The sequence below is a fragment of the Prionailurus bengalensis genome, chromosome B4 (assembly GCF_016509475.1).
Source record: "Prionailurus bengalensis isolate Pbe53 chromosome B4, Fcat_Pben_1.1_paternal_pri, whole genome shotgun sequence".
Lineage (NCBI taxonomy): Eukaryota > Metazoa > Chordata > Mammalia > Carnivora > Felidae > Prionailurus > Prionailurus bengalensis.
Window position 1 is genome coordinate 127357313 of NC_057358.1, and position 16736 is coordinate 127374048.

At 43.1% G+C, this 16736-nt stretch overlaps 1 protein-coding gene across 1 annotated transcript in view; it reads right to left on the reverse strand.

Moving 5' to 3' along the window:
- Positions 1-1240: 1240 nt before the first annotated feature.
- Positions 1241-16736, reverse strand: part of BPIFC (BPI fold containing family C) — a 52121-nt gene continuing 36625 nt past the window's right edge. Inside the window, exons 11-17 of the mRNA XM_043562450.1 lie at positions 16387-16440; positions 15476-15646; positions 14737-14804; positions 5943-5985; positions 3387-3450; positions 2555-2631; positions 1241-1820 (exon numbers count right to left, since the gene is read on the reverse strand). Coding sequence (XP_043418385.1) covers positions 1698-1820; positions 2555-2631; positions 3387-3450; positions 5943-5985; positions 14737-14804; positions 15476-15646; positions 16387-16440 — 600 coding nt within the window. The 3' untranslated portion in view covers positions 1241-1697. The remainder of the gene's footprint in view (positions 1821-2554; positions 2632-3386; positions 3451-5942; positions 5986-14736; positions 14805-15475; positions 15647-16386; positions 16441-16736) is intronic.

A 16736-nucleotide genomic window follows, 5' to 3' on the forward strand; every position in this document is an offset into this window, starting at 1 on the left:
CTGCTCCTCCCCTGCTTACACTCTGTCTCTTTCTCTCAAAAATACAATGAACATTAAAAAAAAAAAAAAGAAAGAAACCTGTTTCAACAAGTATATCTAGAGACTTGTAATGTTTCGGAGTGAATTTATGGATGCAAATGAAGTAACTTTTCTGTCGGAAACGCACATTCCAAAGAAAGAAAGTGACAGTTTATCATTTATTCCACCAAACACTGATGAGGGTGGTAACTGTGGCCGATGTGCACGACAAAGATGAGTAAATCCAAGCCCCTGTGGACAGCCAGGCTTCCCTTCTGGGACCACTAGGGACCCTATGCTCATGCTCTTTTATACGCGTGTCACTTGCTTGCAGTAGTAAGTGATCTTTACATGATTATGGCTTCTAGTCCTACCTCACGTAAATAGCAGTGACTTTGGAATCAGTAAGACTTGGATTCAATTTCTACCTCTGCCACTTACCAGCCTTGTGTAATTCATTTCTCTTCACCTTTGTTTCCTCATCTGTAAAATGGGACCACAATTCTTGAGAGTGTCTGTGAAATGAGTGACACTCGTGGAGTAACCAGCACAGGGCGTGGTAGGCACTCCAGGAAAGGGCTCTCTTCCACACCTCGGCTGGACTATCAGAGCCACAAAGGCGAAGTTTGTGGCTTCTGTTCATTTCTTAAGTTATCCATATGGGTTCTCCTTTCCTCCTTTTCTGCCTCAGTTTCACCCGATGATTAGGTCTCTAACAATTTAATATCATCAACTACTAACGATCTAAATTTGGTACTCTGCGCTGTCATTTCATATGGCAGGAAAAACAGCCTAAAACTTAAACTTCCAGAGTCTCCTATGACCACTGTTTCTCACCAGAAACATCTAAGAGGCAAAGTATTCCCTTTTATTTATTTTTATTAAATTTTTTTTAGGTTTATTAATTTTGAGAGAGAGAAAAAAAGCAAGTGTGCGCGGGTAGAGAGAGAGGGAGAGAAAATCCTGAGCAGGCTCTGCATAATCAGCACAGAGCCTGACAAGGGGCTTGAACTCACAAACTGTAAGATCATGACCTGAGCTGAAATTGAGTCAGATGCTTAGTGGACTGAACCCCCCAGGCCCCCTAAAGTATTCCCTTTTCAAACCTTGAAATCTGCACAATCTCACTTTTCATCAACTTAAGGATGCTAATTCTCTCATCTTTGTCTTATTTTATTAAAAAAAAAAATCCAAGGCAGTGAATTTTTCCAAAAAGACAAGGTTGACATTGATAGAAAACAAGTTTAATTAAAAACAGAGGACAGTAGCAGTAAATATAAAACATAAAATCCAATATGCGGGGAAGTGTGGGAAACCCTGGGTTGCTGAAAGAGCTCAAGGGAGCTGTCACGCAAATCAGTTTCTCAGGCACCTCCTCAGAAGCGCAGGCCTAGCTCTTGGCCCCAGCACCTTATTAACACAGGAGCACACAAATGTGCATTCAAACACGAACACACATCCAAACACCCACCCCTCCATACACGTGGAGACACACACCCTGATTTAGCTCTTTAACCCAGTTTGCCTCCCTCTTCCCTGAGGGTTTGAGAAAGAAAACTGTCAGCCTAAGCATTTCACTAGGGCTTACAACCCAGTGTGTACTGTCTGCCCCTTCCGGGTTTACAGTAGCTGTGGGACTAAGGGCCATCTACTTCCTGGAGTGGACTCCCAACAGGCAATCAAGCAGCTGGCTTCCCCCTCCACTGTCCATTTATGAAGTTCAGACCTTCCCAACCATGGAAACTTGGCTGCTGCTTTAAGGACGTTTCATACTTCAGGTCGGTGGAAATCAAAAGGAAACCCTGAAAAGGATGCAAGGGTAAGTGAAGTGAAGTGAAGACAACGTCACACTCAGTGGACCTGCAGCCATGGGGTATCTGAGTTTGCTGAGGAGTGAGGGAGAGATGGTCTCTTTATTGGGTTCTTCTGGGTCAAACCCACCCCGCCCCCATCCCCTTGTGAGTGCCTCAGACATAGGAGCAGGCCACTTGGGATAACTGTCACCTTATGAGACTTAAGCGACTATAGAAGGAGAGGTGGGGAGGGAAGGGGTGGACAATAGTGTACAGGATTGGAAAATTCCATCAGAATCTTACTTCCACCCGCCCCCCCCCCCCCCCCCCCCCCCCCCAGAAGTGTCAAAATGGAAGAAAAAAGTGTTCTGAAGCTTGTTTATCATGATTAATGAAGAAATAGCTCACAACAGATCCTGAACCTAGAGGAGGGTCTTTGGTTCAGGCAAAAGTTCAATGAGAGAATAAATGAAACAGACACACCACAGTGTAGCGTCTCGTACTGTGGTGTGAATAGGTCTGGCTGTGAAAGGAAATCAGACTCGGGTTGATTTTTCAACTCAAGTTTAAATGCTTTTCATAGTTGACTGCAAACTTTAAGAGCTAAATGTTTTGTCTGTAAAATGTGGGCTGGAAACACACGAAGTGGAACAAAGTAGCGTAAAACAGAGGAAGCAAATTAGGAAGAGGCTTATTCTAGTATAAAAGAAATTGGGCAGTTAGGAGAATATTCACATTCTTACCTCAAAAACTTCAATATCTGAATTGACAAAGGAGATTTTGTGTGGGTTGGGCAGCGGAAATCCTTGCTGCAATTTTGCTAAAATATAGAACAAGGTGTAAGATAACTAGGCACAGACACAGCAGTTTTAGCAAACTTTTTAGTAAAGGACAAATAAGCAGCTTTTAAATAATATATCTTTTCCTTCTTCCTGATTTCTGTGTTTTCATTCTTTGTCCCTAGCATTTTCCTAGATGAATGCTTACTTAATTAATGAAGTGCTTAATAAAAATGCACATGCAATTATGTACATTTGGATGGCAGAAAAATGCTGGCAACTTGTCCAGTTTATATTTTGAAAATTCCGTAATTTGTAGGTCTGAGAACATTTTGGTCTCTGATACAAAGTGTATTTTAAACAAGACAAACTCAAGATGTTGCAGTTTGTGAATGGTTGCATACAGGGAGAGGGACTAGGATTGTCCTTCATTAAAACTGTCTATCCAGATGGTGGTCTGTGTATAAAACCACAGAGATGCCCTCTAGGGAGAATAGTCTCATTTCTGCCTGACCTGAAGGAGATTCTTTACTGCCTCAGGAGGGCAGTTTCAATCTCTTTAACTCAACCAGAGTTTGACTGTTCTTGCTGAGTTCTGCACGTAGTGTTGTTAACAAGGCTTGGACTGGAATAACTAATTTTGCAATCACATCATTGATGGTACAAACTGTAAATTCTGGCATTGGCCTGGATTTACAAAATAACGTGCTACAAGTACAGGCCTTGGGGTGGAAAGTCCCAAACAATCCCCAATGTTTGATTACCTCAAAGTCACATGTTCCCCAGAATGTCTTACCGTTGGCCAGTGGGAGGATACCAAAGTGGAGAATGGACGACAGAATATTCTCAAACCTCAAGACCTAAAATGAAAGGGGATACTAAATCAGTTGCCAAATCCTGGCATTTTGAAAGTACCATGCCTGGTCTGGATGTGCACTTCCCCAGACCTTATCACGACAGAGGGCGATAGTTACAATCTCCCCATAGAGACAGTCTCGCTTTCCAGACACTGAACACTATTTTGCAGGAAAGCATATTAAACAGTTTCCCAATCTTTTTTCCTCCTTGAGGATGGACATTTCTGCTCTTTGGGTATGCTAGATCATGGTGACAACAAATGTAGAGGAACCACATGGTGGCAGCAAACATGGCAATTAAGATATTTACCAAGTAAGACCATCTAAACAATTGATAAATATCCCAATTAGTAAGTAGCCTGCCCTAATTGAGGTCCGTTGCATTATGTTATGCTCTATATTTAACAGTCTCACCAGAACATCCAGTTTATCTTGAGTAAACTATGGTAGTAAATCTTAGCAGAGTGTCAGCTCCTGGGAAGGTTCAGGTATTAAAAATAAATGGACATGATGAACATCGATTCACTCAATGAATATATTTTGAACATCCTACATGCTTAAGCAGGCTATGCAGCCTAGCAAGGAGGGCTATGGGCTGCCTTCCTAGGTTTACCTCTTGTTTTTACCACTTAGGTCATGTTGGGAAAGTCTTTAACCTCTTTATGTCTTGGTTTCCTCAAGTGTAAAATAAAGATAAACAGCACGAATGTCACAGGGTTGGTCTCATGTTTAAACAAGTTAATATTATGTAAAATGTCCAGTATTAACCACTGTCATTTGTTTCAGAAATGTCATTGTTAGCATTCTCTGTTGTTGATCCTAAGCAGTTTTTTGGGGGGTCTTCCTAGAAGACTTGGGACTCATTTGCCTTCTCTAGGCTCAGGAAATATTTATGAGAAAGTCAGCTATACTTTCTCATGGACTATAGTTTGTCTTCTACCAAAGAGCTATGCCACGGAGGTGCTAACCCACAGTGCATGAGACAATCTTGGTATTTTAAATTTCAATGTCTGGCATGAAAGATGTTATTTCCAGCACTGTTGCCACTGGCTCCTCATGTTCCCAACCTGAAAATCAGGATGCTCCTATAAAATTAAACAAACAAACAAACAAACAAACAAACAAACAAACATCTTGTTTGGTCTCCTGGACAAATTCTCTGGTTTCTTCGCTATTTTCCGCAGTTCTATTTCTCTCTTAGTGGCTGCTTCTGGTGAACATGGTAATAAATTCAGTACTCACTGTGTCCCAGGACTGCCCTGTGGGAGCTTAAGTGACCTGGCCAAGGCCACAGAGCCAATAAGTGGGAGTTCACTCTAGCAGTTTGGTCTCAGAGTCTGTATGGGTAACCGTTATGCTATACTGCCCCTTGACACAGAGGTGGTAATAGCTGAAATGAATTTTTGTAAAAACAATGGCCATCATTTATTTAATACCTGCCATGTGTTCAACGTGCTAAATAAATTTCGTATATAATCCCAGCTAATTGTCCCAACAACCCCAATGCTGTGATCACCACCTCCATGTTTCCTTGCACCACCGATTCTCTTGCCCTGACTTGTCTTTCTCTATAATATTTTTCAGCACATACAATATAAATTTGCTTGTTGTCTCACCCTACCCGTCTCACTTACATATACACACGCATACTCACGCACTCACTCACTCACTCACACACGTACATTCTAGAATAGGACTGCCCATCATTGGCAGTATTGACACTTTGGGAAGGATTATTCTCTGCTGTGGGGGTTGTCCTGTGCACTGTGGGATGTTAAGCAGCATCCTTGGCCTCTACTCACTAAGTGCTTATAACAACCCCCAGATTGTGACAACCAAAAAATGTCCTCAGACATTGCCAAGTGTCCTCAGGGCGGGGGAGGCAAAACTGGACTTAGGTGAGAACCACTGCTCTGGATTATGTGTACCATGAGCATAGGGACATCAATTAGTGATTTGGATGATCTCCCGGAAGTTTGGGGAGGGGCTTGTTTCCATGAGATAATACTCTTCCAATCAGGAGGTCACCAGGCTGGGGCCCCCAAAAAGGTATCTGCACGACCAGCCTTGATATGATTTTAGGAGATGGTTAGAAAGGCTTCAAAGAGCAAACTTAATCGTGGCCTAAGAATTTACAGATAGCCTCATCTTTGGGAGTTTGGATCTTATATTTAATTCTTAAAGATTCTTTATCCAAACAATGAAATATCCCTGAAGATGCCTGTTTTTTTTTCTCCCAACATTACATAGGTCTTAGTTTTAAAAAACTTATTTTAAGTCTTTCTGAATAGATAAAAGTGAATTGGAGAGTTCCTGTCCTGTTTAAAAGTTAATGGGGTTGGTAGACAAGTAGCTACATGAGTAATTTTAAAGTTAAAATCTATGTTCAAGGGGAAACTAAGTACTCAGGGGCTTAGAAAACAGTCATCCAGCTACAATATAGGAAAATTCTCAGTTTTCCCTTGACAGAGAACCCTGAGAGCTTTGACTCCTACCTCAATGTTGCTGCGATTGGACTCTGGTAAAGAGAGGCGGAATCTGAAACAAAACAAAACAGGAAAATTTTAAAGGATGGAAGATTTAAAAACGACCATCTCAGTAGAAAGGCACAAAAAGGAAAGGGCATTTTTTTTAAGGTCCCTAAGCCACTACTTAAAAAAAAATGCACAGACTTATAAGGATATAATGTTCTATTACATCTTTATCCCTGTATTTGCTACTTAAGAAGCAGAGCAGGAGTAGCAGAAGGCTTAGGTTTGTAACCAGGATGGATTTCTCAAGTGCATTTGCTATATGGGACTTACTGATGGCAACTCTAATGCAGCACAATCTTAAGAAACAGTTTTCAGTCTCCAGCCATACCACCCTGAATGTGCCCGGTGTCATCTGATCTCTGAAGCTAAGCAAGGTGGGGCTTGGTCAGTACTTGGTGGGGAGAAATAGTGTGCACAATTTCTTGGTCTGAACTCCCAGAGTACACATTTGATTTTTCTGTGCATAGTAATAGCAATATGAAGCAGTAGTCAACAGGGAGGATCCCATCATTTCATAGATGGGGAAACTGAGGCCCAAAGAGGGGAAATATGAATGGCAGATTTAGGACTAGAACTCAGATCTCTGGATGGCCATCCCAAACCTCCCTTCCACTGTAGGATATTGCCTTACGTTGCTTTTCCCCTTAGCTTTCCATGGCTCACTTTTGCCCAGGTATAGAGCTTTACTTCTGCATCAGCCTTCTAATGCCTCTCCCTGTCTCCAGTCTGATCTCCAATCTGTCTTCCACACCATGCCCAGAGTCAGCTATATGAGAGGGATGTCTGATGAGGACACGCTCCTGTTCAAAATTCTTTAATGGCTTGTGATAGAGTTCAACTCACTTATATGGCACACAAGCTTTTCTGTTTTCTGGTGTCCAGTTACCTCTCTGCTCTCACTTCTGTTCATTCTCCACCTTGAACTTTATATTCAAGAACTCTGAACTGCTTAATGCTATGCTGTTTTATTAATCAGGCACCATATATCTGAGGTTAAAAAAATATATTGGCTTTAGAACACATAACAAAAAATCGTGAATAACTAAAATTAACACATGCCCACAACCAGTAACATTATGGCCACTCAGCACTTTAACTCAACTCCACTCGTGGGTAAATTTAGATGACATTAAATGTGGAATAATGCACTTGAATATATGCAACATATTTTTGGCTGGATTCTCCAAAATTAGAGTAGATAAGGTCATAAAGATCTTAAAACAACTGTAAAGTATTTCCTTGCATATTCCATGTTTCTGGCCTCCATGCTTTTCGCTCATGCTGTTCCCTCTTTCTGAAGTTGGCCCTCCCCTTTTCTTTGGTTAACTCCTTTTAATTGCTTAAGATTTAACTCTGGTGTTACTTCTTCCAGGCATCTTTATGTTATTACATTTAAGGAGCGGAAAGATATTAATAGAAGAGGTAAGCTTGCTTGTTATCGGCCAATATCCTGTTATTATGAATTAAGTTTTGAGATTGCTTCAAAGTGACAGGCAAGAGTAAAAACCAAAAAAGACGGTTAGATCTGACAGGGATCAGAGATGGCATCAGTGGCACCGTGGCTCAAGTGGATCTCAGTGGGAAGTGAAGACCAGAATCCTTAGGGCATCTTTAGTAAAAGGCGAAAGATTTATGCGATCTGAAGAGAAACCAGAGTACAGGGCATCTTTAAAGGAGGAAGGTGAGCAGTTGAACAAACACTTGAAGGCATTGCCGGAGAAATGTGAGGGGGGAGTGTCTCCTCTTGGCCAAACTGCCATTTATGATGGGCAACCTAGGCCAGGTTTTAGAAAGTCATCTGACTGAGAGGTGGAACACTGTAAATTTCTTTCTTTCTTTTCTTTTCTTTCTTTCTTTTCTTTCTTTCTTTCTTTCTTTCTTTCTTTCTTTCTTTCTTTCTTTCTTTCTTTTCTTAAATACTTTATTTTTGAGTAATCTCTTAAGTTATCTCTATACCCAACATGGGATTGAACTTACAACCCTGAGATCAAGAGTTGCATGATCTGACTGAGCCAGCCAGGAGCCCCACGCTTGGAATTTCTGTCATCACAACTTCAAGCCACAACTGGCTGTCTCAGGATCACCTGCTGTGAGTAGAACTTGTCTGGAGTTTCCCATGAACTGATTATCCTTTCCTCCTAAGGCCATCTTTTTTCTATCTGCTTCCTAGTTCTCTAGGCATACTTACCAGGTTAGTTTGCTAATGGACACGTCTTACTAGCTGCAGAGAAACAGGTGGAGCAAAGAGCAAAAACGCTGGGCCCTCGTTCTGAAAAACACGCAAGCGCAACTATGGCCACTAGGTGGCGACCGACTTCAGAGTTTTGACCTTTCATTCTGTAGGGAGCTCCTAACCTGTTGCTTAAAGCACAACTACTAGGAACTAATTTTTTTTTTAATTTTTAAAATGTTTATTTATTTTTGAGAGAGAGGCAGAGACAGAGCGTGAGCGGGGGAGGGGCAGAGAGAGAGGCAGACACAGAATCTGAAGCAGGCTCCAGGCTCTGAGCTGTCAGCACAGAGCCCGACGTGGGGCTACAACTCACAAACCGTGAGATCATGACCTGAGAGGAAGTCAGTTGCTTAACTGAATGAGCCACCCAGGTGCCCCTGCTAGAAACTTGTTCGATTACAGAACCACAGAATTGGGGAGAAAGGGAGCTCAAATAGCCCTACCTTGCCAGACATATAAGAGTAGAGCCTATTTAAAAAGTTTTGGAGAAGGTTTACTGCCCTGATTGAAAACCAGAGCAAAGGTGGAAACTCTTAAGGATGTCAGATGATGGTGGGGTCATGATCTGGGTCGATATAGCAAATAGGACAGAATGAAGTTCAAGTGGACCAAAGTACGGGCACTCACAATGCCAGTCCTCCAACGCTGTGGCCACAGCCGACATTGAAAATCGATCTTTGGATTCAAAATCTTATAACAATGGTTAACTGAGTTACCCAGGCACCCCCCCACCCCCATTTTTTGCCTTTTAATCTGAGTGTTTCTCTTACCAGGCTATGGACATGGAAGGTAGAAACAATTGCCTTTTTCTCTACTCCCTGTATCAAGAACAGTGTAGAGCACATAATAGGTGCTCAGTAAATTCTCATTGAATTGACTATAGATAAATGAGCAGATAAAGGATGGGTGGGAATTGTTTATTGGAATTGGGGTCACTCTGAGGATGAGCCAGTCTAAAGCAGAATGTTCATTTTAAGGAGCTGTGAGAGGTAAGATTGGCTGGCTTAGAAGGTAGTTGAAGAGCTTGACAACCCCAGGCTGTGGATTTAACCCAACAATGAAAGATTTTAAAGTAAGGAATGTGTTGAGCCCATTCCAGTATTGTAGAATGCTCTTGATGAGGAAGAGTTCCCTGATGTTTTATCTTTATTGCCTTCTGCAGACTGGAAATTGCCCCAAGTCTGGGAGAAGGGGAAGGAGTCGTTTGGGGTTTCCTCCTCTGACAGGGCGTCCCCCTATGGCACTCTTGTGCCCAGGCTTCCCCACAACCTCCGAGGAAGGGTGGAGATGGCGGTCAGTCCAGGTGCCAAGCCCCAGCTCTGATGGACTGTTGAAAGCACTGTTCCAACAGAAACTGAATCCATCCTTCCAGACCTGTTTTCTTTTCTGGGTTTCTCTCCAGAGGGCTCACATTGGGAAATGTTTATCTGCCCCAGATGTGAGGGGTAGGACTGGGTGGTGACTCTATCTGCTTGTGGCCAGCTATATTTGCATTCTCTGATGGTGTTGGCTGGGAGGGGTTGTGGGGTGTGTGTGTGTGTGTGTGTGTGTGTGTGTGTGTGTGTGTGTTTTGATATTACTGGTGTGAGGTGCAGTTTGGGAGAGTCCGATGCCTCAGTCGTGTCAATGTCAAAATTTTTCCAACGTTCTAAATGGTTCAACAATAATGTATACCTGATTGCCTTGAGCTTTGCATGTGATTAAGAAAAAGGGTTAGAATTAAGTCACCTGTATGGGGACCAAAAAAAAAAAAGTGTTGAGATAGAACTGTGTTTGGAATAAAAGTCTCAGTTGTAGATAGACCGGTACAAATCTGGTTTATGATTGTGAAGGCCAATTCTATAGCTTTTAAGCCTGTCCTGACTTGTCATGTCTCTTGGGATCAATTTTTCCCTCTTATTTGGTCAAAATGCGATCTTAGAAGCGGGGAAGAGAATAGAATACCACCACTAGTAGTAACAAATATTTCTTGAGCCCCAATTATGTGCAGAACATCGTGTTTTTCCCATTGAATGGGTTCTCATCTACCCATACAATAGCTCTGTGGATAGGTGCTCTGTTTTGCTGATGAGGAAACTGAAACAGGGAGGTTAATTAACTTGCTCAGGGTCCCACAGCTAGCAAATGACTGAGGTGGAATTCACAATCAGATATGCCTGACCACAGGGCTGTGCTCTTAATTAGACATACCCATAGAGGTCAAGTTGATTACTTAGTACTCCCTGCTTTTGCTTTCTTTATTTTTTCCTTCACTCCATTTCTCAATGCAGTGAGAAAAGGGCGGTGTGCTTTTTCCATCGCAGGTCACCCACTGCCAGCGGCTTCTCTGTTATCAATTCTTAACTTTGAGAAAGGACACACTGCCTGCTTCAATTTTGTGTGACTCCACACCCATGGGTTCCTCTTCTGGACAAGGGTATTTGCTGTCTAAATCTTCTAAGTCTTGGCTATGCACCACATCAAAGGCAGTATAATGTCTTAAGTTGAACACTCATGGGTGTGAAAAACGCTCACCCAGGTTCAAGTTCTGGCTCTGCTCTTTAATAGCTCTGTGACCTGTGAAACTCTACAAACTGTAAAACAGGGTGATAAGCTACCTCCAGGTCTATTCATTCAGTCTCAGACATGAATTGAACACTGTGCCAGCTCCTAGAGATACAGGGTTGTGAGGTTTAAATGAAGTAATACAGGTGAAGTTGTTGGCCTGGGACCAGTAGATGGCAAAGCCTCAATAATAAAGTAGCCATAGGGGCGCCAAGGTGGCTCAGTCAGTTGAGCATCTGACTTCAGCTCAGGTCATGATCTCACAGTTTGTGGGTTCAAGCCCCATGTCAGGCTCTGTGCTGACAGCTCGGAGCCTGGAGCCTGCTTCGGATTCTGTGTCTCCCTCTGTCTCTGCCCCTTCCCCACTTGTGCTCTGTGTGTCTCTCTCTCTCAAAAAGAAATAAACATTTAAAAAAAATTAAAAAAGTAGCCATGAATAGTAAAATAAAAGGCAATTTCTCCAATTGCCATCAGTGGTCAGGAGACAGGGCAATGAGGTGTTTCCTGACTCTTAAATGATTTTTCATAATTGAGCACCTCCTTCCTCTGGCTGAGGCCAGGCCCAAATTTTAAATAATAGCCATAGCCAACCTTCTTGAACACTTCACACGCACTTTACATGTATTAACTCATGTATTCCTTACAATAACTCCCTGAAGTGGTTTGCATTATATCCTAATTTTATAGAGAAGAAAATGGAGGCCCAGAGAGGTTAAGTAACTTGCCTGAGATCCCACAGCTAATGAATGGCAGGGTGGGGATCTGAACTAGCTAGTCTGACTCCAAAGCCCGTGATCTCACTGCCTATTTTATTTTTTAAAATTTAATGCGTATTTATCCTTGAGAGAGAGAGAGACAGAGACAGAGACACAGACAGAGACAGAGAGTGAGCAGGGGAGGAGCAGAGAGAGAGAGAGGGAGACATAGAATCCGAAGCAGGCTCCAGGCTCCGAGCTGTCAGCACAGAGCCTGATGCAGGGCTCAAACCCACGAACTGTGAGATCATGACCTGAGCCCAAGATGGATGCTCACCCTACTGAGCCACACAGGCACCCCTCTCGCTGCCTCTTTAAACTCACGACACTGGATTTGCCTCAATTTCTGTGTCTCCTGTCTACGTAGCCAGCAGTGAGCAGCTCTAGAAGGAGACACGTTCAGGCAGGGGATGTTTAGAAAGATGTTTTGGGGGTTGGTGTTCTGGGAGCCTGTTTTGTAGACCCTGTTTCTCAGGTTCTTATCAGGGATGCTTCACTGATCTCTACCTCCTTTATACCTCTCGGTGCTGTGTCTCTCTGAAATCACCTAAGACCAAATCAGGCCTATCATCTGGAAAAGCAGTGCTTGTGGAACCAGGAGAGGAGGCGCTGGCTGGGGCAGACGTGGGGGAGGTCGGGCTGCCATTCTCGTAGCCAAAGGCCAGGGCACTCCTTCAGCACAGACTCTGCTCCTCTGCAAAGCCTTGTATCAGCTGCCTTGGGACTGAGTGATGCCTGGCCCATCTGCCTTGCCCACTGTCTTCTGACCGCCCCAGGTTTGCCATGGCACCCCCTGCAGGGGCCACCTGCAGACTCAATGCTGGTGACCTGTGCAGTGGGACAGTGCCTCACTCAGAAGGGCCCACACTTGGTTTAATGCCTTGCTGTCTCCATCTGGACATTCTTCATAAGTTTTTGGAAAGGGGCTCCACATTTTCATTTTGTGTGGGGCTTTGCGAATTATGTATCCAGTCCTGCTCAGACCCCACTAAGGCCTCAGGAAGCCTAAGGTGCAAGAAGCCTCCCCAGCAGGAAAATCTAATAGGGATAGCAGGGGAATGGGGTGGTCGTCGGGGGTGGGGGGTAGGTGGGGAGGAAGGTGAGACTCCAGGAAGGCAGGAGTCTTGATTTCAGCTGTGCTTGCCAGGGCAAAGCTCGCTTGTGGGCTGTAGGAAGCTGGAGAATGGATCCACATGTTTCTTTGGATGATGTGAACTTAGCAGTTTGTAACCCATTTTTGCAGTTATTCCCCATAAATAAACCTAATGTCCTCCGAACGTGCAGTTTCTTACCAGTAGGAACACTGGAGATGAGAGTCAGCACGATTTAAGCAGAGAAGTGAACCTAGTCTCTCTGCTCCTTAAGGTCTGTCCTACCTCTTGCCACAAGCCTGAGGCCCCATCCTTACTAAACCCTTCCTCCAAATCCTGTCAGTAAACCAAAGTCCTGCTCAAGTGCAAACGGGGTTTCTCCCTTCTCAAGAGCTTGCTGCCTCAATTAGTGGCCTTGCCCCCATTCTTCCCCATTCCCCCAGATTTCCAGGCCCCCTTTCCTAGCAGCCCTGTCCTCAGGCTGCAGACAGAGGGCTCCCCAGTACTTGTGGCAGTGCTGCGCAGGCAAACTGAAGTGCGAATTCTCTGCTTTTTCTCCTGGCCTAGCTCCTACCCCTCAGCTGCCACCCTCCCCCTCCTCCTCTCCTGCTCTCTGGCTTCCAGTCCCTCAGCCATTAAAAGATGCCATTTCAAAGATGACCCATCAAGGTTTAGAGTTTCATCAGCCTTGACCTTGTGGAGACAGGACCAAGTTATGACTTCGGGGGCCCTCAGGCACTTTTGCCTCCAGGAGCCCTTCCTCCATAAAAAAATTTTAAAAATCATATTTGAAGACCGTGTTGTTATAAAGTATAATCCAACCTGGATTGTATTCATTTTCTAATTCTTCTTTCAAAATATATCAAAACATTTTCATGGGTCTCTAAGGCATCCATGGGCTCTAGGATCTGTGCCTTTTGAGACTAATGCAGAATATCAGTCCTGCATTGCAGAGCTGGGTAAAACGTAATAAAGCCTTTTTGAACTGTTTTCTCTCTGGGAAACCATACTACCTTTTTCGTTGTTGTTCCTTTTATTGCAAAAACAATATAGTTACAGAGAAAATTTTAAGGAGAAAAACCCACTCAATCTCATATCCTAACATAACTCTACATCTGTGATTCACTTTCTTGTCCGGATGGAAAGTTATTTTACACAGCTGACTGCTGTGTTTATGCAGTTTTGTATTCTGTTTGTTCCATTTAGTGTCATTTTATTGAAAGCATCTACTATGTTTCTGCAATAGTCTTCATAACCATCCAGTTGACTTATGGTGATTGACTCACCTTTCCCCTCTGCCGGTTTCCTGTTCTTCCCAGACTCTGCTTTCTCTGGCCTTTTTATAGCTTTTCTTCTTCCTTCCATGGATTTAGTCTGGGCCCTCTGATCATTCCGAATATCATGTCCCCTCCCCCCCAGGAAGTTTGATTCATGGCTTCAACTATCTGCCTCACAGGGCAGAGGAAAATGGGCTTTGCAGACAGTTCTTCCAAATGGGAATTACTGTCCAATGGTCTATGTATATGACCTGCCGAATCCCTTTCACACTGCATGGCATTCATTTGAGAGCCAGCTAGGCTATGGGGCATGGTTTTGTTAAACTCTACATTCTAGTAATGGAGTTGGAGTTTCAGAGACTGAAACCACCTCGGCAATGCCCCAGTCCAACGTCAGTATTTTACAGACAAGGAGACTGAGTCTCAAAGCCGTTAACAGACTTGATCATGGTGATGGAACAAATGACCAGATATTTGACACTTTGTTCCTTGACCTCAAAGTTTCATGCTCTTTCCTCAACAGCATGCTTTCTGAAATGGTTGAAGAGGAACATTAATTTATACTGGTGTACCATTAGAATGTGAATTTATAGTATGGATTTATATTTACAATTATATGGCTCCCTATTTTATCTGAATATTATCTAATGGGAAGGAAAAAGAAAAAATCCACAGCACAGTTTTTAGTGAAGCCCATACTTTGAAATTATCTGGGTCATTACAGGAGAAGTGCCTGTGTGATTCATGTTCTAGCCAATGGTAACTTCACTTGCTCTGTTAATGTTCACTTTGTCTCTATGGTCTGCTGACTCACTTATTACTAAGGTTTTCAACACTCAAATCAATTAAACTTACCTGTTCAGAGACAATGAGCAGACCAGTCTTTGTCCCAAAATAACCAGGCCAACACTGGTACTGGCAACCTGGAGATAACAAAAGCATTCATCACTAAGAGAACTGAATCTGTCTGTTTTGGCCACAAATATCATTTCTTATTTGGAAACAAGAAACAGAAATATTGTAAGCTCTACTTTCCCTTTCATTCCTAGAGGTACTAGAAAAAAAATAGCTCTGAAAATGCTGTCTTGCAGGTAGGGAAACTAATTATAAAGACTTTTTAGGGACCTCTCTTAAATTATTTTTCTATTTTCCCCCAATCTCTCTTCTCCATGTACTGTGTGTTTGTGTGTGCATGCGTGTGTTTGTGTGTATATGTGTGTGTGTGTGTGACATTTCACTTGGATTCAGTGTATTAGTCCCTTTCCATTGGGTTGCATTTGGCCTTCATCTACTTAAATAACCTTCATTTCCACCCTGACTTATTTTGGGGAAAAAAGAAAGTCAGCTATCAATGTAGCTGAAGTGAGAGAATGGCACACAGGAAGCTGAGGAAGGAAGAGGTATTTTACCACATAGGGGGTATGAGCACTGGCCTCCCACACTTCCCCCACCCCAGTCTCACTCCTGTCCTCACCACTAACTGACGCATCAGATCTCATGCCCCCAAACAATGAGTATAACACTGCTGGTCAGTGGCCCACTGTAGGAACATGATTTGTGTCCACAGTCTGCCCTCCTGCCCCCACAGGCTTACAAAGTCCATGGAAACGATGGCTTCAGCAGTTGAGTTCTTGGACTGGGTGAGGATCATGATGGAGGCAGGGATGTCCAGGGTGAAATTACCCGGTAGTAAACTGATCACGGGAGGCTCCGTTGCCATGACTCGTACCAAGAAGGGCTGGGACAAGATGTAGATCTCTGCGATCTGCCCATGTCCAGGGAAAGAAGTGGAGAAGGGGGTTGAGTTGATGAGGGAAAATCACCAGTTCCGGGTGGCATGGGGGTGATTAAATCTTACATCATACAGTTAGGAACAAATCTCTTCAATAATTATAACAATACCACACAAAAAACAAAGAATACCAGCAGCTGACACTCACTGAACATATCGGAATTATCTGGTTTAATCTTCACAAAGTCCCCGTGGGCAGGTTCTATCAGAATCCCTGTTTCATAGCTGAAGACAGTGAGTTTTCTTTGGTTAAATAATTTCCTTAACTTCCAAGTGAAGAACTGGGATTCAAGTCTAGGGCTGTCTGACTCAAGATCCTTGCTCTAAAGCCAGGATGCTCTATGAACATCTCTCTGTCCTCAGAGCATACCTGAACCTTTCAGTACACTATGTCCAAATGCAGGTGCTACAAAGGCACGAGATTAATAGTTGCTTCACTAAAGGTACAAACATGGGCACTATTCCCTCATTTCCCATTTAAGCCAATTATTTCAGATGTGTGGTGGAGCCTTATGGAAGGGAGAGTTGATTTATTTTGTAAACTTATAATGCCTTTAATATTAACTTGTTTCATAAATATTTGTGGATATTTTATTAAAAGAAAAGAAAACCTCTTCAGAATGGAAAGATGGATTCAGGTTTGGACCCGAAAGGAATAGAAAGAACCCACGAACCTTCCAGAACTATCTAGGAGTTGAACCCTCAGCACTCACCCTGGAGAGCACGTTGCCAACACCTTGAGAGTTTTGAACCAAATGGTTGGAAATCTGGAAAATCAAGACCATCATGTCACTGTAAGATTTTTACCTGGGTTCTCTTTTCAGGGAAAACCTAGATTTCCTTATATTTTTAGGAATCATGAAGTTGTTATACCAACAAATGATTAGTGTTTAAAGGTAGCTTATCATTTTATAGCCCAACCACAGGAAATCTGAGGCCCAGAGAAATAAAGTAACTTGTCCAAGGTCACACAAGAAGTACGTTCCTTTGGAGTAATTACTTTCCTTTTGAGTAAGTGCCTTTTAACTTGGGCAACACTGTGTATGTCATACATGTATGATCC